Below are 26,387 nucleotides of genomic sequence, written 5' to 3'. Positions count from 1 at the left end.
TAACATATTTTTTAATAGCAGTTTTACCACATAAATGTCTATTTAGTAACATGGCAAGGACAATAAATTAATTTTTTTTTTCCTAATTGTCACCTAGTTTATATTTTGTTATTCCCGGTTTAACATCCAATGAGAAATCTTGCGACTGAAATTAATATTATTTTCTCGTATTCTTTAACGTTTTAAAGATTATTGTTAATATTCATAAAAACGAGTAAAGCTTTAATGAGTAACGCTTATTAAAGCATCTGGCTTAAATGATTAAGAAATTAGTCACATTAAGTGTAAATGAATCTTGTTATTGTATTTTATCTTAAATGCCGATCTTATTTTGTCACAACGTGACCGTGATCATCTAAATTCTGTATAAAATCCTTTAAAAAGCCACAAAAATCTTCACTACGAATCTTTACAGAAGAATAACTTAGTGACGACGCCAAAATCCACTTTAAATTAACGCTTATAATCGCTGCGGTCGTTCTCTGATCTTATTTCGATGCGGAGTCTTAACTGCAACCTTTTATGGCCTCATTGTAAGATCCCGGCGTCTGTTGTAACATGAGAAGACACAGATCTTTATCCATAAACTCCAGTTAACAATTGGACATAAATTTTTTTAAGTTCTCTAACATCGACAGACTGTTGAATCCAATCAGTTTCACCGATAGCATCTTTAGAAGAAATATCTTTTTTGTGTTCTTTTATATTGCATGTTTGGCTGTTATCACTTTCACTTGTGTTTCAGAAAACATTAAATTCAACTGGAGGTCGGAACTATATCAGGTTCGTCGTCTAGAAGTCAATATGAATGTCGCTCACAATGCCAACAGCAGTTTGTGCTGCCTTGAACTTTCTGGAGGTGGATTTCATTGCTTCTGGTACAGGTGGGATTGTTATCTGAAAGAAATGCCGAAAGCTAAAAGCGGTGTAATGCTTTCTTAGTTCGATAAGAGCCAAGACATGTTTTATTTTTTTCCCACAGTCCGTGGAGAGCGTGGGAATCAGCAAGAATCTTTGATTGAATGTCATAGTGAAAAGATTTTCGGTATTATCTCAAAATAGTAATTTAATGTTCCAGAAGCAACTATTGCAAAATGGCTCGCCATCTTAGCTTTCCTAATATGGGCAGAATATCACGGTGAATGAGTTGCATTGAGGTAATATGTGTCCAAGAACTATTGGGTAAGAAAAAAACTATAATTCAAGGTGGAAACTGGAAATAAAAGACCTATTAAAGGGAAAATCCCTAGATTTTTCTGAATTTCTATCCGATGCGGCGCTAAATATTTTTGAGCCATCCAAGTCGATTGCTAAGGAGACGAGTTGAGAAAATTGGACAAAACCTCAATCATGCGTTTTTTTGTTTTTTTTTTACTATTTTAAGCCAACTTTTTGCGCAGTAGCTTCTGAGGGTAAAGATCTCTGAGCACCCGAAGAAGCAGAAGTCTAACTTCTTGCTCAAATGAAGATAGCATACACACACTCGCTTGCACAACCCCTTTTTACAGGGGGGCTCATTCACGCACCTCACAGAAAGAACACACAAGGAAGAGAACAACCATGCCCGAATCAGGAATGTCTAGATCAGGGGGGAGATGCGCTACCCCTAAGCCAGGACGCCTGCATCGCCAATCATGTGCTAATACATATAAATAAAATAAATATATTATGGAATAATAAAATAGATAATTATTAAAAATTAAAATACAAAAAGAAGTAAAGGGACATAAATATTATATTTTGTTATTACTTCCAATATTTTTTTTCTTCAGATTGATTTTTCGATATAGATCATATTCGGAAGGTTATTCTTTTTATTGCAGAAATTAGGAAAGTGAATTCATCAGGTTCAAAATTTTGTAAAGCATATATTTAGTTAATTTTATTTTTTGGTTTAATATATTAGTTAATAAAAAAAAATCACGGGATTATTAGAGAAATTTACTACAAATACTAGACACATTTTCAAACCAGGGCAAAGAATAAAAAATTTGGGTAATCCCGGCTGGTTTGGATCGTCTAGCCATTTGAAACATACTGCAACTTTTAGAATTGTAAATTTTTTTCAGCTTTTGCAGTATTTGAAACCCATTTTCTATCTTAACTTTTTTAATTTTAAATCTAAGTAATCGTTTTTAGTACGAATTATTTAGATATACATAAAATACCATATAATCTGTGACATTTAATAAAAAATAGCGTTGCTCTGAAACTGCTCTTTATAATAAAAAAATTCTGTTAGATACTCAAAAGAGCTCTCGTTTTTGCATTTATTTGAGACAGGATATAATCTAATTGTGAACAGTAATACGAATGAAATATGACAAGAAAATGAAAAGTAATATTCATTTTTTTTTGTACTGTGGAAAGTTTTAGTCTGATTTTTTTTTTTTTTTTTTTTTTTTTTTTTACACTAGTTGTGCAAATAAGTATTGTTAGAAATTCTGATTCGAGATTTAGTCTAATTCCCACATTGAAGACTTCCTGGTGTCCGAAAAGGACATTTTCGGCATTAAATCTGTTCATTAAACTTTTAAGACAATAACTCAAATGTGCTTCGAGCGAAACAGATAAATTTTGGTATACATCTTCAAAACAAATGTGTAGATGCCTGTCAAATTAAAAAAAAACCATTCCGAGAAATGCTGTTTGTCCGGCTATCTTAGTACAAGAGAACACAGTAATTAGAAAGTATTAACAACAAGATAGATAAAATTTCATGCACAGTTTAAGTGCCTAAAATGAAGATCTATATCAAATTTGGAACCATATTCTTCAAGAAGCTGATCGTCTTTCTGTGTGCGTCTGTAATTTGTATGCATTTAAATGCGATACTTCAAAAAGGTAACAATTTTGGTAAATAAAATTCTGTTCACAACTTTAGTATCCTTTTCACATTTATTATGATACAACATATTATCTCTGGTTTCCAAACGAAATGCTGAATATTCTTATGAATGTTTAAAAAGGCCCATAAAAACAGCGAGTTCAAAGCTTCGGTTTTTCTGCATATCTATAACTGCACTTTAGTAATTTTGAAATTATTTCCAACTTCAAAAACTTTGTGGCTAAATGAATGATGAACTATGATACAATGCATTATTACAATTTTCTCGAGTTTCTGAAAGTAAAACTGGGTATTTTTATGAATTATTTCTAGAGCTAATAAAAACAATAAGTTCAAAGTTTTTGTTTTTCTGTGTATCCATAATCGTACTTCAGAAATGGTGAAATTATATCCAACTTAAAAAACATTTGTGGTTAAATGAATAAACTGTGATACAATGCATTTTCTCAATTTTCTCGACGAAATGCTGGTTGGTCTTATATTTCAAAGGTCTTTTGTTATTTTTATTATTTAAGATCTTATGGTCAATTTATTATTTAAGATATTATCATTTAAGATCTTTATGGTCAAATGAATAAATTGGGACAGAACATATCACCGCCTTGACTTTTAGCGAAATGCTGTACTCTCCCGTGGTTGTTTAAAAAATCTATTGAAAAACAGTTACTTAATAATTCCCATACTTCTGTATATCCATAATAGCACTTCATTAAAGCTAAAATTATTTCCAATGACCTCAAAAGTGTTTGTGACCAAATAAATAAACTATGATACAATGCTTTAACGGAATTATCTCGACAAAACGCTGGACATACTTGTATTTCAAAAGTATTTTGTTATTTCAAAGATCTTTATGGTCAAATGCATAAATTGTGACAGAACATATCACCGCCTTGCCTTTCAGCGTAATGCTGTACTCTCCCGTGGTTGTTTTTAAAAAAAAAACTCTCGAAAAACAGTAAGCTCAAAATTCTCTGACTGCTGCATATCCATAATAGTACTTCAGTAAAACTAAAATTACCTACAACTCCCTCAAAAGCTTTTGTAACTAAATAAATAATCTGTGATACGATGCATTATCGGAATTTTCTCGACGCAATGCCGAACATTCTTTTATTTCAAAGGTCTTTTGTAATTTCAATAATCTTTATGATCAAATGAATAAATTGTGACAGAACATGCCACCGTCTTGACTTTCAGCGAAATGCTGTACTCTCCAGTGGTCTTGAAAACAGTTGGAATATCTCTTGAAAAACAGTTAGTTCAAAACTCCCATACTTCTGTATATTTATAAACACACTTCAGTAAAGCTAAAATTATTTCCAATTACTTCAAAAGTTTTTGTGGTTAAATGAATAAATTATGACATAAAATATCATCACGTTGCTTACCAGCGAAATGCTTCCATGGTTTGTTTAAAAGATCTTTAAAAAAACAATGTTCATAACTCCCATGCTTCTGTGCATCTATAATCGTACTTCAGTAAACCTAAAATTATTTCCAATCACTTCAAAAGCTTTCGTGGCTAAATGAATAATCTGCGATACAAATCATTTTCACAATTCTCTGGACGAATAGGATGTTCTCGTTGTTGAAGGTATCATAAATCATGTAGCATTCTTCGAATATTCTCTCGAAGACGTATGGTTAAGTATAAAATACTCCATCTTTTGTGTAAGAAAGTGGTGCAAGGATCCGAAAGGGCACTTCAGAGGCCTCTCAGTATAAGTGGAGATTTACTTCGAGTGGTATGATGGATCTTGAGTTCATTTAGTTGAGAGACGTTGGGGAAATTGTGGTTCGTTAGCTTCAACTGTTTCATGTCAAAAAAATTTCAAGGGCATTTGAAACTCTACCCAAAAGCATCGTAACATGATGATATTTTATGCTTGAATAATTTATTTTTATTTCATTTTCAAAATTTGGCCTTAATTATATAACAGCGATAAACGTGCACTTAATATCATGTTGATAAATGTAGTTAGCTAAGATATCAAAAAAAGAATTATTGTAAAATATATTTAAAAATATTTTTTAAAGTTTATTAAAATTAGGAAAAGGGTTTTTTTTTTCAGGATTCGAATAGATATCACTGAAAAACACTTATTATTTGTATTTTAAAAAAGATGTAAAAATTGATTTTATGCAGTTATAAGCTTTGAAATTATTGAGGACAAAACTTGTATTGAGTTAGTTGAATTAGAAAAATCCATTTTTAATAAGCACTTATTGTCCAAGAAGTAACTAACTATACATTAAATTGTCGATCGAATTCCGGCGGTCTGCCTTGTAAAGCATTTTAAACGACTGTATTCAGCTTATAATCATTATCTTATAAAAAAAGTGTCACATTTTATCAGTTAAAGAATGAAATCTAAGAATTTTTTATTTCTCATAAAAAATGTCGCATTTTTGTCAGTAAAAGAATGAATTCTAAGAATTTTTCATTTATTTTCTAATATATAAATAATTTTTAAGGAGTTTTTGCCCTAATCCATTTTTGCTCGCATTTAATTTTTATCAATCACAGATAGAAAAATTATTAATCTTTGGAACTGATGTCCTCAAACAATGAGTCAGAATTCCTAATAATATCATATCCAATGGTGTTTTTACAGAATTTATCAATATTTCGGTAACAAACATAATTCAGAAAATTATTTTAAAATATTCTTTAAAATTTTATTCAATATCCCTCAATCTCTTTAAAAAAATTCTTCACTTTCTAATTTAAATCAAGTTTTTGGAACTTTAAAATTTTTCCTGCCTAAAAAAAAGAATCAACAGTGTTGAATACTTAACGAGTTCCGGGTAATATTTTTCAGTCACGGTGAAATAAACAGACCGTTTATTTTGAAAGTGGTGTAAGTCCATTTTTTAAAAAATGAAATGTCACATAATCTGTGATTAATTTAATTTGACTAGTTAATATCTTAAAAGAGATCGGAAAAATTTGTTCAATTTAAAATTAGTCAATAAAAGAAAGTGAGACGATTGATAACGATATTTCGAAATTTTCTTGAAACTGGAAAAAATGGACTTGCATCACTTTCAAAATAAATGATCTATTCTTTCGAAATTTTATGGAAGAAAATGCCTCTAAAATATGCTTTTTTTAGTATATATATGACACAAAATATGTCTTATTTTCTTTTTTTGTTGAGTTTAAATAAAGCGAATTGTGGATCAACCACATCTTATTAGTTTCTTCTTCTTATTATTATTATATTTCGATCAGCAGATGGGTTTTTAAATTTGTGTCGCTTTACTTGAACTCAATGTATTTACTGTATCGAGAATTTATTTGTAGTTAAAATATTAATTTTAACTTTTAATATTATTTATATAATTTTGAATAAATAATATATATACATATATACTGTCGTTGGATTTATTTTTCATTAATTCATTTCTTTTCTTTTTTTTTTCTTTTGTTATTTTCAAATAATTAATTTTATTTTTAATTTTTCATATGCATATACAAAGATAAAGTATTATAATAGTCAAAAATGTCGAACTTCAAAGATATTATTGTAGATCTACATTTCATTCTTCCTTGAATCAGGAAAACATGTTCTTGGGAATAATGTCTGTCTGAGAATATGATAATTGAAACATGCTTTGAGCTACACGAATGAAATTTGATATATTTCATACTACATTTGTACATTTTTATAAAATTTTGAACGAAATTCATTAAAAAAATCTGGCTATCCGCATATAAGTTAATACGATTACTAGGAAACGAAAATACTATATAGATAAAATTTAAAATACATAATTAACATTTAAAGTGTTATCGAATGTTTAACCTAATCTATCAAAGAATTGACTTTCTGTCCTTTTGCAAGTATCTAAAATCGAATATTGAAAATTGTAAAAACTTATATAAATGAAATTTGGTTTATTTTCTTAAATGTTCAATCACACCTGTCAAAGGATTAATCGCCTTTCGTTCTATTCTTTTATAAGCATGTAAATGCGACTCAAAAACCAATGGCAAATAAATTTAATTTGTTATATAATCTGTGACTTTAATTGTAGTTTTTATGCCAAATTTTTATTTCAGTTGGTCGGATAAGGGTGTCTTATACTGTCTAATTCAGACATTCCCCTCTAAGTTAATGAACTCCTATGTCCAAGCTTGAAGCTCCCAGAAAGTCTTGGTGTATACCTATTGTAGTAAAAAAAAAGAATATAAATTAAATAATAATGAATAAGAATTATGAATAAAAATAAGAATTAAGTGAATAAGAATTATAAATGAATAAGAATTAAGTATAATAATGAATATAAATTAAATAAGAAACAAAAAAAAAAAAGATGTTCGACTTTTTTTTTATTCTGGAAATTTCGGAAGTTGTGTTTATATATATACAGGGTGTTTATAAAGTCCCGGACCCATTTTGATGTTTAATAACTCATAAAATAATAAAGATATAAACACACTTATGACATTTATTGATGGAATAACTCATATATTTTCCTTTTCAGGTTTGAATATTTTTACTTTTGTAAATATCGTCTGCGCGTGTGGTTAATTTCAGATAATTTCATTTTCCAGTCTAAATATCTGTACTTTTCTAAATATTGTCTGCTTATTAATTGCATTTTTCTCTCTTTTGTTTTTGGCAACTATTGCAATGTTATGTTTACTTTTGATGTGTTTGTTCTATGTAGTACTTTTGTATGTGATGTTTTATTCGAGCGGATATTAAGGAGAATGCATACACCACAAGAGAAAGCACAGATTTTATGGTGGTTCATAGAAATGAAATCGATAGTGCAAGCACAGAGAAATTTCAGAAGAATTTACCAAAAAGATCCTCCATCCAAAAACAGCACCTTGCGGTGGAAAAAGAATTTTCTAGAAATTGGAAGTATCGAAGATAAGAAACGTTCCAGACGTCCTTGCACAAGTGATTTTGATGTTGAGCGTGTCAGAGAGACATTTTTACACAATCCTAGAATATCTGTGAGATCAGCGGCAACAGAATTGGATATGCCAATTTCGACGGTGTACAAGGTTATTAAGAAAAAATTAAGACTGCATGCATACAAAGTTCAAATTGTTCAAGTTTTGGAACCGAACGATAGACCTAGGAGGATGGCCTTTGCAACAGATATGCTAAGGAGGATAGAAGATGCTGCTGATTTTCTGAAGAGCATAATGTTCTGCGATGAAGCATCCTTTCATGTTTCTGGCATTGTTAATCGCCATAAAGTGCGCAAATGGCTCTGTGGATGCCGACATGCTTGTCGCTACCTGGCGTGAAATTGACTATCGACTTGATATTCTCCGTGCGACGAAGGGGGCACACGTGGAAGTTCATTGACAAGGGTCATGAAACTTTTTGAGTCTATTTAACCATTTATGTTATTAATTTAAATCTATCTTTATTATTTTATGAGTTATTAAACATCAAAATGGGTCCGGGACTTTATAAACACCCTGTACATATATATTTCTTTTCGGTTTAATTAAAATAAAAATAAAATTAGATTTATTAATAAAAATTCAGAAAAATGAATTTCCTTTACTTTTATGAGTAATTATTTTTACTTGCCATATTATCTTTAATAAACAGCTTCCTATGAAATTTTAAATTTGAACTCATTTTTCATTTGAAATTAAAAGTGGAAGCAAAAATTTTTTTTAATATAGGTGAGTTTTTATCTACTTTAAAAGTTAGTTCATAAGGTAAGCGTTTAGTTATAATATTTATTTTTAATTTAAGTATTTAGTAAGCGTAAGGTTTTACCATTCATAAGGTGCCCGTTTCAACTTTTTGAGGAATTATAAATTTTCTTTATTTAACATTCTAAATGTTTAAACAGTTTTTCTTATAAAACCATTAGAGTTTTGTTTCTAAGTCTATTTTTTGGGCAGTTGCATTTATTTTTACATTTGTATTTGCATATGCTTTAATGCTATTTTCGCAAATTGTAATCTTTGATAGAATTTTTTTTCGAAACACTTCATAAATTAAAATCTAATCCGTATTTTTTGTTCAAATTTGGCATGCTGATTTCTAAACTTTTTCTGCAGTTCTTGAACTGAAGAATAAGTAATCTATTCATTTAGAAATATTTTCTAGTTGTTTAAGTGTTTCACAATGTGAAAAAAAAAATTGGAAAAATTCTGTGTTATTTATTATCAAACCGTAATATTTAAAGAAATGAAAGAAATTCAGCTTATGTTTATTTCATGAACTCGATAGTATATTTCTTGAGTTATCTGCGAAATTTTAAGCAAATCATTTAATAAATCTCTAAACTAGAAGATTTGGTTTATACCTCTTTTTAACCCCTTCAAGCCCTTTTTTTTCCAATTTTTAAAAACACTTTTGCCATTTAACTGATATATTTTAGTTTCGCAGATGTTTTTTCATTTTTTTATGCAAATATTCAAAAATATAACTACTTTCGAAGATTTTTCAAAAGATTCTTTTCAAACGTAATCACATACTTTAAAGAAATTTAAATAGAACAGTGCGCACTAACAGTCAAACGCTTTACACTTTTTTGATATTACTATAATCGGCACAATTTTAGTTCGAAATAAAAATGGTCTTGTTACCTTCAGTCATATCCTTTTGGTACTGTATTCTATACTTCATGTATGGTACCTAATGGATACATACAGAAATAAAATCTGGACAATGGCACAAAAATCGAACGTTTAATTACTTCAATTAAAACAACATATGATACTCATCTTGACCAAATATTTTTGGTCATTGGCCTTCTTAAGAATTTAAAAATAAGTGGCTAATGAAAAACAAACACTCGATGTAATCTGAAGAAATTTTAGTAGACAGAAAGTAATCCGGATGAAATCTTTAATACGGATTATATCGCTTCTGTTTACGAAAGACAAAACTTCGTGCCATCGCAGATAAGGATATCTGTCTTAAACTGATGTAAGCCGTCAGTATAAGATCGATGTATGCACACACATATGAAAACAATAGAAATGATAGCTCTACCTTGCATGTTTGTAAGATTATAAAGCTTAGAGTTTGTTGTTCTTATTGACTACCAATTAATTACACGGAATGGAATGCTTACACTTAATTAATTGTTCTATTAGCGAATTTATATCTAAATCCCGATTAATCATGATGAATGCTGTCCTTAATGCTATGATACTGATAATAATAAAATAAAGAAACGTTTTTTTCCCCCTTAGTAATTTATTTATTTATTTTTTACTAAACAATGCCTTCCATTCGTATTGTTCTGCTTGTTATTCAGTGCAAATTTAGAATCGTTTGCAATAGTTGCAATTTAAGAATCGTTTGCCATATTATCTCTGATGACCAATTCTTTTCCACCTGGAATATTGGCTTTCTTGATTGTTATCCTACTAATATGGAATGCATTGATTTAAAATTGCATCTTCTTAATTGATAAAATATTAAAATTACTGCTCGTGCAAATTAAAAAGAAACTACTTATAACGAAATAAGAGCTAAAATGAAAATCATAAAAATAAAAAGAATACATTATAGATTGTGTATCAAATCAAATTCTTTAAAAATGCTTTAAATTCGAGAGAAAAAAAACTGAATGAAAATGAAAATGGTATAATTTAATAGGGGATTTTTTTTTGAGTTTTAAGTTAAAGTAAAAACTTCATTTTCGTGGAGTAATATTTTAGGAATATATAACTGAAAAATATTAAAAATTTTCTGGATTTTTTATAAACTTATGCTTTAGTGAACTTTTGAACTCTGAAATGTCGACAGAGACCTTTCGATTGTCTTGTAGAGTATGTTTGCCAAATTTCATCAAAATCACACAAAAGTTGTAAATTGTTTTTAAAAAACTGGCAAACAAACATCCATATTTATATTTAGCAGTTCAACGACTCTGAAAGTTTTGAATTTAATGCAATATTTTATTTTATTTTTGCAGTAAAAAGAAAAGAAAAGAACACTCATTGTATTTTGCATATGCATCTACACGATTTATTGGTAAAATATTTCAAATGTGGAAGTTGAAGAAATAAGGGGACAAAAAATTGAGAAAATGGCAATACTTCCTTCAGAAATTTGACGTGAACAAATGTCCTTAGAACTGCCATCGGTGTAAAAAATATTAAGCAAATAATAGCTTTTAACAGATTTTGAAAAATCATTACAAACAATTTTTATATGATCATTTTATTTGAAGAATTTTTTTGGAAAAACCGTCTAAAAATATAATTGAATTGAGTAATTTTATTATAAGGAGGAAAAAAAATATCTAACTAAACTTTTCGTTTTCTTAAGAGTTATTTACAGTAAAATTCTTGGACTGTATATTAAACATGTATTCCTTTTTCAAAATTGTGTGAATGCCACAAAAAAAAAAAAAAAAAACGCCTTCTTTTTTTAGCAATTCTGTTTAAGCTATTTATTAATTTTGCTAAGAATTTCACGTTAGAAATTTTTGAAAATTAAAGAGGAAATGAATGCTTTTAAATATACTGATTTTCTAATTCATATTTTTTATTTACAAAATCTCTGAAAAAAACTGTTTAGGTTCTAAGATATTTTAAATCATATTCTAGATATCTAATCATATGTAAGGTATACCAAAAATGAAATATAGTAACAGTATTATAAATGGCTTAAGATATTAAGAGAAGTTTTTTAAATAAATCGAATGAAATCATGATAAGTTTGCAATTATTTAATGCTTGTTTTATACTTTCTTGCCAGTCCTAGTCTTGCCTTGCCAAGTTGCTTTGTTTCACAACATAATGTATTTTTTTTCAAAAATTTCATCCTCTTTTGAAATATTTATATTCATATCTCCTCGTATTGGTCACTTTCTTTTTCTAAAGAAGGAGTTCTCAATATCTGAAAATTTTATACCACAAAAATAAAAATCAAAGATATAGGGACTATCATAAAAGGAATTTCCAATTAAAAATCAATGCATCCCAAACAGATTGTTTATAATGAAAGAATAAATGAAGAATATATATTATATGTGTCTGAAATTCGCGCAGGAGTTTATGTTTCGGATTTGAATATTGTTTTGTTGACGGTTATATCTTTTAATGCTGAGTGCAATAGAATAAATCCATACGTGACCTTTGTGCCTAAAAATTCAAACTATACGATTAAAAAATATGAAGAATTTGATTTTCATGCAAACGTATAACAAATAAATCATGAATGAAGCGGTGAAAAATAAAATTATATTTATCTTTACTGATCAAACAGGAAGACCATTTGAAATAGTAAGAGAAGTTTCATTCTCATTTTTCACTCAATAGTAAAAAAAAACAAAAAAAACCACTCTATTATTTATTTATTTTTTATTTTATTTATATTGTTTCCAATTAGTAAAATAGAAATAATAATGCAATAATATTAAAATATTTTTATTAAGAACTTAAGAAGAAAGAACTACAGAAATTTCTCCTCCCTTCCATGTTATTTTAAATATTCATCTCATTACTTAAATTTTCCTCAGATTAGGCCATGGTGCAGCATGGCCAGTACTGGTTCTTGTGAAATAAATCTAAAATCTATCCATTCATCTACTCAGATCAAGTTAATAAATCATACTTAATTCATCCTACACAGATACAACAATTTTTCTTTCATTAAAAGAAACTGGTTAAGAAATTACTGAAGGCAACGCATCAAAAAAATTATTAAAATTCATTGAAACCACAAACTAGAACAACGATTTACCTCGGGCAATATTGCTTCTGTTAGAACAAATTCATACTTACATCCAAGTATAATTTATTATCACGTTAATTTATTAATAAATAATGTCTTTTCAAAAAGTTATTTCTTCATTCTATAAAAATGAATGAGTACTATAATACCAGAACAATAAAGATCATAATTCAAATTTGTAGAACAAAGATTAAATGCAAGTTTTGATTAACTGCAGGTAGATGAACCTAATTCATAATTAATTCGAAGGTCCGTAAAGAAAAAGTAATTATAATTTTTTATTTTACTTTTTTTTTTTAAATCTAATAGATTTAAAAAAATATTTAGTAGTTCCGCAGCTGCATGTTTGAATGAAATTAAAATAATAAATTTAGGCCTAGAAACTGATTTCATCTAAGATTAGATACAGGGACTTGCTGCACGTTAAATTTGTCAGGAAAATTGAATACTTGCGCATTATTTACTCATTATATTACGAAAGACAATTTGTATATAACAAAATTTTCCTTCCGATTTTTTTTTCACCATTTCGTACTTTTTATTTGTTGAAGTTCCAAACAAAATTAACGAAATCGTTCAGTGAAAAATGGGAATATTTAAAAGGCGTAAGAAATGTTATAAGAATTAAGAGTTCTCAAATAAAAATAATATTTTTTTTACCCAATATTAAACGGAACAAGACATATTGCAAAATATTACAAAATGTAGTCGGTCAGGGTCACTTCAGTGAGTGATGGTGATAATAAGGAATAGGTTATTTAAAAAATGCATACAGAAGAAGAAATGCTAACAGTATTTTTTATGACGAGAATTTTAAGGTCTTAAGAAAATATTACAGATAATGTGTTTTAATCTTTACAAAAATGAAAATTTTTTTATAAAAAATGTTTTTATTTATAAAAAAAAGTTAATAAAAACAAGATTAAAATTTTTTTATAGTTTTATTGCGTTAAATTTAATAAAATGGATTGGTAAATTTCAGTCTTTGTTTTTTTTTTAATTATTTATATCCTAATTTGCTTAATTAATTTTATATCTTAATTTCTTTTTAAGGAATTTTCTTTCAAACGAAGTTTTTAAGAGAAACAAAGAAGCTCCTTTAAATGGACAGAAGATTGTATTTGTTAAATCTTTAAATAATTTCTTTTTAATGATTTTTCTTTCTAATAAGGTTTTTGGGTGAAACAATGAAACTTCTTTAAATAGAGAGAATATTATATTTGTTAAAACTTTACTTAATTAATTTTACATCATAATTTCTTTTTAACGAATTTTCTTCCTAGTGGAATTTCTAAGTTAAACATTTTTAAATAAAGAGTAGATTTATTGTTTTTGTTAATGCGAGTGTGGTTGTCAGATTTAAAAAGAAAGATAGATTTTTCTTAGTAAACATATGATGACTTTTAGAAACAAAGAAATAATAATACAAGAACCTATCTTATTTTCAGGGATAAAACAAAATTTCCATAGGTGGTAGATGGGGAAAAAAAAAAAAAAAAAAAAAAAAGAGAGAGAGAGAGAGAGAGAAAGAAATCTAAACGAAGATTATCGTTTGACATTTCACAAAACAAGAAACTGAATTTAGATTTTCTTTTTCCTGTTGCAACAGTTTAATCACTTGACTTATACTTATCGTTTCCGGGAATATACAATGTACAAAATCTAATAAAATACGAAAATTTATATCCATTTATATCACAGCATCTGGCATAAAGGGATACTGAGACATAATTATCATCCCAATTTCAATAAAAGGAATAATCAGAAATTCTTCGGATTCCACCCTATCACATTATTTTAATTACTCATCACTTATTATTCAAATCGTTTCCTACTCGAGTCAACCTCTCGGATTTACTTTACCCTAAAATGGACTACAGATACATTCATTAACTTCCTTAACCGAAAAGAAAAACACCAGGAAACCATGGTAGACAATGCGTTCATTTGTTGTACAGCAAGACTCCGGCAGCATCTGCTCTTATTTGTCGATAACCGAGACTGGCTCGGAAAAGTTTTTTCCGGTGATACTTTCTGACGCCATTGGCGAGCAAGTTGAGCGCCACAAGTGGAGGGAAATTTCTGTAAGAACTTGTGTAACCCTTAGTTTGATGAAAAGCTTGCCACATGCGTTTGTCCTGTTGCGAGCATAGTATGGTAGCCGGCCAGCATGTGTTTACATCTAGCGCAGCTAACAGTGTGACCCTCCGCAACATGTTTAAAATGTCGTATTATTATATGTGTGTACTCTTTTGTGTTGCCAATGCATTTAACTTAGAACCTAGGATACCTGTTTTTAAATTGGGGGACAAAGACTCTTATTTTGGATATTCTGTGGCCGAACATCAGATTTTAAATGAAGCAAGGAACTCCGTCCAAGAACATGTGTAAGTTAAAAAAAATATAAAATTTTATTTTTTTGTCATTAAAATATTATTAATTTTGTAAAATATTTTATTTTCTTACAGTGAATATTCTTTTATTTATTTATTTTTTTATCATTCTTAAAAAAAGCAGTGCGGGAAATCCATGCAGGTAGAAAGTGGTATGGATGTTAGAAAAGAATTTAAAAACTTTATTAATTTTTCATGCGATATATTTAAGTATATTTTTTGGATTATAAAGGGGCTCTATTTAGTTGCCATATGGTTTCTAAAAATGCTTTCTATTCCCATCAAATTAAATTTATAAATATATGTTAATTTGTAAAAGCGATGTAGTTTATTCCAAAAAGAAAAAATCATTCGAATGACATAATTTTAGAATTTTTCAAATGAAAAAAATACAGCTTTATTTCGTTTTCATGAAAAAAGAGGATGGGATAAATTTTTATTTAGAATAAAGTATTCTTTTAAGATTCATTTTGTTTAATGGCTAAAAAATTAAGATAAATAAATAAAATAAATTTTAAATAAAAAATTTGATATCTTAAAAAAACAAATTAAGAATAATATGTGCGTGCTTTAAATGAAATGAAATATTATGGAAAAATTCTTAATTGGATTTTGATTTATGAATGGTGATCCTGAAACCTTTATAATGTTTATAACCTATAATTATTATTGAAATATTTAATTTAAATCTGCTTGCTATTAAAATGTAAATATTAATTTCATGATTTGTTTAGAGCCAAACGAAAATTATAAATATTGAAAAATAATCCTTTTTTAAATATAAATAGAATTAATTTTATTCTCTCTTTTATTATAATCAAGAGAATTATTTTTTTCAGAGGAGGATTTTTAAAACCATTAATTTTTTTTTTACGTAAACCGGTAGTTTCTATCTTTTCTTTTTCTTTATTTTATATGTATTACTAAACTTACTTATGAATCAATTATTTAAAAAGAAGCCGGTCAAAATATTAATTCGAAGTTATTTCCTTAAATAGTTTTTGAGGGCTAAAGTTTCGTTTCGTATTTTTAGAAAAAAAAAAAAAATAGTTTTATTAAATATACACTCTATTGCGTTTTGATTTATTTCAATTAAGTACATTCTAACATTAAAAGCTGTAACACATAGGACTTTTAACCCTATTTCTCTCATGCAAATTTATCGTTGAATTTTCATTTGGGTTTCTTTTTTATTATTAACATTTTTCAATCTTGCTCATACATTTAAAAGTTTTTGTATTATATATTGTAGAATATATATAATTTTTTTAAGTATGTGAACTAGCCTAAATCTCGAGGCCCGCTAAATGGTTTCATCTTGAAAACGTAGTTTACGTGATCTAAGCGAAGATAAGAACCAATTGATCTCTCATCACTATCGCTTGGATCACTAAATTTTTCAGAATTAATGCCAGAAGTTGCTTCTTGGAACAGCATTTTTTGTCGTGTATTACGTTATGTTTACTTCTAAAAAAACTGCTGCATGTGTAGAGCATAGCCAAAAATCTACTGGAAATTTTCAAAATCGCGTCATCTATTCTGCATAAATTATTGAAAATATCTATAGATCAGAAAAGTTTTGCGCTTTATTGTAGCAATATTTGATGCCTCAGAAGTATTAGATTAATGGAATATTCATCTGTTCTATATAATTTCGATAACATATAAATTTGTTTAAAAATCGAACCCAATGGCGTAAGATATGAGAATAAGGGGGGGGGGATATCCATGACTCAAGTGCAGGGCTTATGTAGCCCTATGGGGGGCAAAATATTTCTGCGCTTAAAACATTTTTTTAAAATCAAATGTAATTCTCACCATACCTTGGATGCCATGTATTCGGGTAAAGCCATTAATGACGACTAGAGCGACAAAATCATATCACGCCCCGAACTCCACTGAACCACCTTACGCTACTGGCCCATTTTATAAGAAATAAAAACTTTTTGATTCTAGGCCGTTTCTTTAGAATACATTTTATGTATTTTTATATGAAAAATAATAGTATTATTTTTGAAATAAAGGTTGGATTTCTTAATATTAAAAATGAAATTTACAGTTTCGTTTTGTAAAATTTATAATTTAAAGTTGAAATTGTTATGTTTGTTATATGAAGTTCACTATGGGACGGACTTCTTAGTTCTGAAGCATTGTCTAATGACGAGGGCGATTTCAGAATCAGCATTTTAACTCTTCAAATTTTCATGCCACACAAGTGGGAAGACATTTGATTTGAACTAATTACACGTGCTAATAACTTGTCGCCCCGGATCCTCAGGGTGACAGCTTAAAGATATTAATTTATGGGCTATTTTTAGAATGATAATTGCCAGTAACTTTTGATTCCCAAAAGGTTTTAAAGGTGTTAAAACTTAAACTTTTTAAGGTGTTAAAGTTAAAAAACAACATAAAGATTAATGATAATTACTGTTTTATCTCCCAGAAATGAGCTGCGTTATTTTAATAATTTTCATATTAAAAAACTCATGAGGCATATTTTAAAGAGATGTTTGCAATTTTTGAAATGCAACAATCCATATTTATCTTTGCATATAATTCTGAATTATATATTAAATTCATCATAAACAATAGTTTTGCCACCCAATTAGTATCTTAAGAACTTTTAAACCTCCGAATTCTGTTCCGTATTTATTTTACTTGAAATAGTTAACTCATGTTCACATGTTACACGTCAAATATTCGAGCCGGTATTCCATCTTGCTGGAGGAAAAGAACATGAGGTAATAGCGCAGCAGCAGCGTAGAGTTATAGTCGCAGTTATATTTGTCTTGTGATTTGGTGCTTTTCATGGCAACTATCAGTCATTATACAGAATATTCCACTTATTCATTTTTAATTCAAACAATGTGTCTCTATTTTAAAGTTTATATTGTCTTCATACTGTAATATGCCCATGTGGTTGTTTATATTTAGCTGCTTGTTTTTCGGGTATAAAACTTAAGGAGAGAAAAAAAAATTCAAAAATAGACTTATGAATTTGTCTTATTTTTGGAAATTGTCTCATTTGTCTTGTGATTTGTCTGTAATATATCCGTGTGGTTATTATTTTTTATCCAAGTTTATTTTTCTTGTAAACATAAGCGGGGAAAATGAAAAATTGACTTATTAATTTGTCTTATTTTCGGAAATCAAATGCATTGTGTACCTATTAATCAGTGATTTATTTCAGCCATTTGGCTATGCTTATTGATATAATGATATCAGTATTATGTAAGTAAAGTATCAGTAAGTAAAATAAAGTTATATCAGTAAATAAATTGATATCAGTATTATGTAAGTAAAGTATCAGTAAGTAAAATAAAGTTATATCAGTAAATAAATTGATATCAGTATTATGTAAGTAAAGTATCAGTAAGTAAAATAAAGTTATATCAGTAAATAAATTGATATCAGTATTATGTAAGTAAAGTATCAGTAAGTAAAATAAAGTTATATCAGTAAATAAATTGATATCAGTATTATGTAAGTAAAGTATCAGTAAGTAAAATAAAGTTATATCAGTAAATAAATTGATATCAGTATTATGTAAGTAAAGTATCAATAAGCAAAATGATATCAGTATTATGCTTTATACAAATAAACAATGAAATGGACAGATACTCTATGAAACGTTAAAACTAATAAGTTGGATATAAAAAAATTAATTATATAAAAATTGATCTTTCGGTGAAATATTAATCTATGTATTGCTATTTGTTCTTTTAATTCTTAATCAGAAGCTGCATTCAACGCTTCTTCGTTTAGTATTTTGTCAAAATTGGGCTAAACGAAATTTATGTAACCAGTACCAAATGTATGCTATTTTAATATAAAAAAATGTCCAAGTTTATTATTTATACTTTGTTGAAACTACTTGTAGGGATACCTGTTGCCGGAAAGTTAGCAACATTTATTTAATTTTTTATTTAGATGTCATTCGAAACCTGCTTAGTTTTTAAACAAATATTTAAACAATAAATAGAAACAACAAATGACTTTTCTATTAGTTCGATATTTTTTCTCTATCGAATATTTCGACGACATATATAAAGACATGATTAATTATAGTTAGCATACGCCCGGGTCTCGCCGGATAGTCTTCGATTTCAAGCGCACTTCCGCGTAGTGTCCGGTATTTCAAAATTCTCAGATTTACTCTAGTTAGAAATTTAGCGAGAGAGAAATTTAGTCGTAACTTTAAAGTATTTAAAATCACTAAAATAAATAAATAGTGATAATATCATTAGTAAGATTTTCTAGAACAAAAAAAAAAAAAAAAATCAATAATAAATTGGATTAAATAAAAAAAAAAAAAAAAGATGGATATCTTTTTTTTTTTTTTTTTTTTTTTTTTTTTTTTTTCAAATCCAGGACCAGTTGAAATTGGATATTAAAAGTTTTGACAGTTTTTTTTTTCTGTTTTTCATTAATTTTGTTATAATTTCATTAATTTCATCTTCTATTTCCATTTCATTTTTATAATTTTATTTCTCAAAGCATTAATAAAAACTGTACCTAGTTTGCATTTTGGCATTTTCATTGATTTTTCTCTTTCTCAAACTCTACTCAAGTGTTACAAAAGAAGGTCAATGGTCGACAGCTATTAAAATTTTATTCTATGCTTTGATTCCACCTCCACCCCCTGCGTACTAAAGGATCATCATCCCTAAGATTTTTCCGGAATTAAGAAATTATGGTAATTAGATTTAAAAAATTAATTTGTTTTTCGCTTGAGTATAATTAGATTTTTAAACTACTATTAACGAAGTTATTAAGCTTCCTTGTAAAATTCTTCTTGATATCTCTATATTAGGGGTGGGCTGACTTTTCCAGAGTACAGACTACGTTTAATTTTTTCAAGGTGTTACGGTCCACCCACTGTCGTAGGTTTGGTGAGCTAAAAAAAAAAGGTCTGCATTATTTATTATAATAATAAATATGGAATATGAACTTAATAACTATGGAACTTAATAATAAATATGGAATATGTACTTACTTACGTAACTTCAAACATAATAATAATAATAGCAAGATACAAACGAGATAATAATAGGCGTCGATGTTCCATAAATATGTTTCTTTTAGTATGCACGTCTTAGGTCTTAGTAAAGGCGGTCACCCCAAAATGTCTTGGTGGTCCACCGGTCGATCACGATCGTCTTAATGCTCACCCCTGCTCTATACCCTATTAAAGTTGGATTTCCTAATTTGGAGGAAAAAATTATAAATAAGGCACTACCAGTAATAAGTGAAATCCGCATTCCTTTTACGACATGTGGATTAATATTTACTCAGCTTCTTATTATACAAATTGTTCTGTTGCATAATAAGCCATAAAGTATTGTTTGCGGTTGTTGTTTGCATACACAATTTAGGAGGACAAAAAAAAATCACTCTTCAATCACAGATATCCAATTAAAATTTACTGCACACTTAATCTCAAACCAAAGCACATAGAGTTATTGCAGATTTGCATTTAAGTAATTCCACCTGACCTTATTAACCAAGGACCTCTTCAAGTTCTTTAACATTCTGAAATTTTTCTTCACTTCCTCTTCAAAATTTAATGAAATGTTCGATAAGCTATCTGAAGTGCCACGCTTCTCATTTGTGTTGCCAGCTTTCGAACCCACCACTTGTTCTAACACTTGAAAACTGCTCCATTTCGTACTACATGTGCATGGTTGGTTGTGCGAACAGCATTTTTGCATATTCTTTTTATGTTGTTTGTTACTTCTCTCTCCCAGTGGGTTATTTTTCCTCTTGTTCTGGCAGCGACAGCCGGAGATCGGACCGTAAGAGATCCGATCCGATCATGTTTCAAAGAAATCGTCTGCATGCTTCAGAAATAAACGTGAAAGATCTGGCAATCACAACAAGGCAGCTGTGCTTTACGCCTCACAGAATGATTTGGAATAAGTTCTTAAATGATTCGGTATCGTGAGGCGAATGTGTGGAACTTTTTGTAATGATCTTTGAGTGGTTTTCAACACCGGCGATGACACCGGCGTATATTTTTGCTGGGTCCAGTGTTAGTGAAAGATCCTGTTCTAATCAGTCGATTATTTTTTTGGTTGCTATTATTTTAGGAATCTGTCAGTAAAAATGAAGAAAAGAAAAAGTATCCAAACCTTATCTGAAATAGAAGTATTTCTTTTTATTTGTAATTTGTTTTTCATTTCATGCTGTGAAATTGTATCAGTGTGAACAGTTTCCAACGAAGATAAGAAAATAATAACAATAATAATAAACTTCTTGAAACCTACGAAGAAATTGTGAAATGAAGCCTTACAAAAGAATTTTGAAGGATATTTAAAATCGTTTGATATTCATATATCACATACTCATATATCACAAAAATATCGCATTTGTTCTCATAGCATTTGTTTATTATATCTTTTGGTTATATGATATACATTTGTATAATACTGTATAACAGTACTCAAATATCTGGATTCATTTAGTTCAGAAGTTATGAGAAACATGCATACTAGCTAATGCATCGTCTTTCTCATTAGACTGTAACTTAATAAATAAAAAAAATAATCTTCGAGTTGTTCTAAAACGAGATGTTAATCTACTATTTACGATTCAGTTCTTGCTTGGTGAATGACAAAGATTTGTTGATAATCCTTTCTGATCATTTTATATATATGTGTTTTAGTTTCTAAAACTGGTAATTTAATTGATAAATATGTTTTGCGATTAGTTTATTAGATAATATGTTAAATATTCAATAGAAAAATCTTTACTGGGCCATTTAGATTGAAATTTTACTACGTGTAAATTTTTAAAATAGAATGATCGGAATGATATGGATTTATTCTGCAACATATTAAGTGCTGTATAAAATGAGAACTTTTTTAGTATCAAATCTAACTATTACAAATACCTCAAAAGGAAAGTACAAGTCTTACAGCTTAGATATTATTTATAATATAATTGTTGTCCCATATTACTTGTCAACTGCCGTTCATATTTCTGAATAACGAACGAAATTCCATAAGTGTGTAATTAATATATATAATATGGCACTCGTAGTGAAATTAATATCGTTATATGTTTCCAGATTTACATGTTAGTCCATTCTTAGCAGCTATGATGTTGATTTTTGATTTGTTATGTTGATTTTGTTGATGATATGTTGATTTTTATTCTGAATATGAATAATATCTTCTACTCTGTCGCCAATATCATATGATATCACCATATCTGCCTCAATATCACATGATTTCTTACTTATCCTGATATTAGTAAGATTTACACATTCGTCAACTTGCAGAGGAATCTTGCTTTAGAATAGTTGTCTTCAACCTATTGAAGTCCGAGAACCACTAAGCCTGAAATTGAACCATAGGCGGACTAATCTCACCCCAATTGGAAGGGGGGGGAGAATCATCTAATGGACCCGAGGATTCCCCACTTTCCTCCCAGAAAATTTTTGGAAATTAAGACAGATGCTGAAAAGTACATTTTGAGGTAGTTCTATAGTGCATTAACTTTTAATATACTTTTTTATGTGCTGCATGAATCTTTCGCAAATCATCCGTTGGAAACCACTGCTTTAAAAGCATATTCAATTTTTTTTTTTTTTTTGGAATACCACACTTATCGAAAGACTATTTGTATTTCAGAAATCTAGGCTGATGCTTCTAGAAAAAAAAAACAGCAATATATTAAAATAACCAGCAATAGAGAATAATTATCAGAGATTAACTAGTAACATAAATATTTATGGTTAAAATTTAGTACTTTTTTTCAAATTTCTTTTCTTTAATTGCTCTTTTAAAATACCTTTTTATTAGATAATGAGATGATTTGACCTTATTATTGGATAATGACTTGATTTAAACTTATAATTAAATAATAAGTTTAACTAACGCCTACATTGGAGCATCAAGCTTTTTTTATAGGTAGTTAGTTACGTTGTCACCATTTGCTTGGCGCAGAATAGCCAAATATGGCTCCAAAAAACGCCAAACAAACAAGCAATAGTTACGTTGAAATACATGAGCGCCACTGATAATTGTTAAAGGGTATCCAATGTGCAGTTCTTCTTAAGAAATAGAATCATCGGACGAGTTTTTAACATTTAAATAATGGAAATTTAAACGATAATCACGAAGATAAATTTTTATTGTAATTTATATCTTGAAATAAAAACAATTTCATTTTTTATTATGTATATTAATAAAATCTACATTTATATTTAAATCGGGCTGAAAATCAAGGAACTAAATTGTATTTTAAGATTGATGCTGAATGGTAACTTTTCTCATTCGAAAATAATATTTCCGTTTAAATAAATATGAATACAAAATTCAAAACTCTAAAAATCAATATTACTGTAACGAAACTTAAAAATTCGTGCACGATTCCTTTTAAATAAATACACGTATAGCTATTTTCAAAGTAGTAGGCTACTTTAAAGGCAATTATTGTCTCTTAAATGATAAAAATCTTTGAATATTATTTTCCAAATCACTGACTGAAATAATTTCTTTTGCTTACTCTGCTCACTTCAGCATTTGGTTGGGTTCTTTTAGAGCTGAATTCTGCTAAACCGTGTTCGTGATGATACCGGCGCTATTGAACTCAAAAGATAACACAGCATGAAAAAAAGAAACATTTGAATCATTCTTGCATAAATTTGTATCTTTTCTCCTTGTAGATTCAAAGTTTTATTTGTTAGTTTTCTCGCAAGTATTTTTTTTTTTTTTTTGTCCAGGCTTTATGTTAAACTTTCTTTTTCATTTAAGGACAATTTTATGAATGACTACAGTTAAAAATTCTTCTCTAAGTTTACGACTATCCTTTTCTTCCATGCAGACAATTTTTTTTCATCTCATAACTCAAGCAAAATAAATTTTTTATTGGTACTTATATTTCGTTGATTTTGAAAAAGTAAAGAACATTAATATTGGGCTTTATATCTAATTAATTTCTTTAAGAATATGTATTTTTTATCGTCTTTTATTAATAAAAAATAACTGTTTAATTAACTGTAATAAAAGTTTCAGTAAAACTTTCATATTTATAAGTAAAATTTAAATTACTTTAAGTATAACAATTTTATAATTATCACTTAAATTGATGACGTATACATGATGTAATATTTATGAATACTAGTACTCTTTGAAATTGCATTTCGTACGTAAATAAAGTCATTTTTTTAATTAAACTTTTTTGTAAAAAATTATATAAAATATTATAACATACAGAAACCTTTTATCGTCTGCAATTTTATTCTTTTATTGAAACAAGAATTCAAGTCGTACCAAATTATTTTTTAATCACCTAAGAACTGCGTGATGTATCAAGCGATTGTTAAAAATCACCAGAAGATAATTTTTTAGTAAATAAATGTCAAGTGATGAAAAAATTAAATAAACATTTAAGGTGGCAACTTGGAGGCAAATAAATGAAATTATTTAAAATATCTATTCTACTTTCATTAAGTGGAATAGAATAGATTTGTAGAATACAGAGAACATAATTTTTTCTTTACGTGGAAACCTAGATTTTATTTAATAAGAAATTGACCATTAATTGCTAAGAAATCTTCCTTGAAACTTCCTTTATACGTAATATAAGTGAAAAGTTGGAGAAACTGTTAAGTATTTTGGAGTTCTGTAACGTACAAACTATTCACTAATTTTATTTTTATAGATGTATTGTAATAAGTCTAATTATATTTTATGATTAATTTTTGGCAACATTGCTTTAGATTTCTTCAATAATTAATTTTTATCTTTTGTTGTTAGAAAGTATTTTTCTATCATTAAGTTTTAATTTAAACAATCTAATATTTTTTTTATAAATATATCTTGAAATTCTACATGAAATCAACAAATTTAAGATTCATTTATGAGCGATTAATTGTTATTCTTAAGTTGTAAAAATTGTTGTTCAAAGACTCTTTGTAAAAGCATCTTCAGTTAGTTAATCTTCTCTTAAAAGTCTTCCATAAAATTAAGTCCTCGATATTTCAGGCAAATTATTTAACATAGTTATTTTGTTAAATAATTGGCATTAATTTTTATAAGAATACTTGAAAATGAAAAATGAAAATGAAAAAAAAAGTTGCAATCAGAAGATGGTTTAATTAATCTAATTGAACTTGAGAACTGAAACACTTGATTCTGTGTTTTAGATAAATCATGGAGATTCTAAAACAATCAAGTCAGAAAATTCTGTTGAGAAACTTACGCATTGCCCCATTTTGATGTTATTCAAAATTCAGGCATTCCACTTTGCCCCTCACGTAAAATACTGCTCTAGTATTTTTTTTTTCTCTTTGTCCCAGCTACGTAAATTTCTTCTTTTTCACCAATGTAATAATGGACATAAAAGGATCAACTATCGCCTCAATGGCAGCATTATCGTGTCAGTGTCAGGAGGAAGCACTGTTTCCTTTGCTTAACAAAAAATTCTTCTCGGAATTTTCTTGTCTTTTTACGGTGATTGCTCTTTGCTATTCAAATTGCATGCCGTAAAAAAAAAGTAGAGAAAGCGCTACCATTCTTTAAAAAAATTTGTGATGACAAGACAAATTTCTTCTTAACCCTTTTAAGATGATTTGTGAAATAGTTATTCGAAACTTGAACATATGTTTTTATTTATTTATGTCTTAGTCGTCTTGTTATTTTTTTATAATTTTCTCTTTTATTGTGTTTGATTTCTTTTTTATCTTTTCATTCAATTCAATTTTTAGGTAGTCCCAGACATTCTTCTTTTAACAAGCATCCCATTTTGTGTGCTTTGGTCTACAGTATCCCTGATAATGCATTTGAATTGTAGAGCATTTCTGATTGTATGCATTGATTCAAGAAATGCCTGATTTAAGGTTTAAAGCGTCTCTATTATATGCTAGGGTTCTGGAGCATTCCTACTTATGTGCTTGGTTTGTTGAGTGTCTCTGATTGTGTGCTAAAGTCCTAAGTGGTCCCTAATGGTGTGGCAACGTTCTAGAGAATCCCTAATTAGAGTTCCAAATATCCCGAATTAAATTTCAGAAATCCTAATCATGTTAATTGCATGCGAAGGAAATTAATGATACGATATTGAATTATTTTCAGTAATAATTTCATGTTATAATTGTATAATCTAATTATAAAGGGCTCTGTTGGTAGAATCTCGAATTCGGTCTTGGAATCACGGGTTCGAGACCCGTGTCCACAAAGATATATCAGGTACGTGGACCCAGAATGGTTTAATTCTGTTGAAGCGAAACTTCCTCCTGTTATTTTGGAAACTTGGAAAAAGTTTACCGGTTCAGCTGTCTTTCTTGTCACCCGAAAGTTTAAAATGGCCAAGTTTTTCCAAAAATAATCGTTGGGTATTTCAGAATAGAATAATTAACTTAATCCTATAAAAGTCCATTTTTTTATAGTCATGATATGTTAAAATATTTTAGGACTAAGATTGGTTTAAGAAAAGTGATTGATTTAGCTGATTAGA

The 26,387-nt window shown here is 28.3% G+C and overlaps 1 protein-coding gene across 1 annotated transcript in view; it reads left to right on the top strand.

Annotated features, from left to right (window-relative positions):
* The first annotated feature begins 14,652 nt into the window (after positions 1-14,652).
* Positions 14,653-26,387, top strand: part of LOC129988396 (integrin alpha-PS1-like) — a 147,584-nt gene continuing 135,849 nt past the window's right edge. The window contains exon 1 of the mRNA XM_056096620.1: positions 14,653-14,921. Within this exon, the coding sequence (XP_055952595.1) occupies positions 14,662-14,921 (260 nt within the window). The 5' untranslated portion in view covers positions 14,653-14,661. The remainder of the gene's footprint in view (positions 14,922-26,387) is intronic.

Source organism: Argiope bruennichi, chromosome 10 (assembly GCF_947563725.1).
Source record: "Argiope bruennichi chromosome 10, qqArgBrue1.1, whole genome shotgun sequence".
NCBI lineage: Eukaryota > Metazoa > Arthropoda > Arachnida > Araneae > Araneidae > Argiope > Argiope bruennichi.
This window is presented reverse-complemented; position numbering and strand designations above follow the sequence as displayed.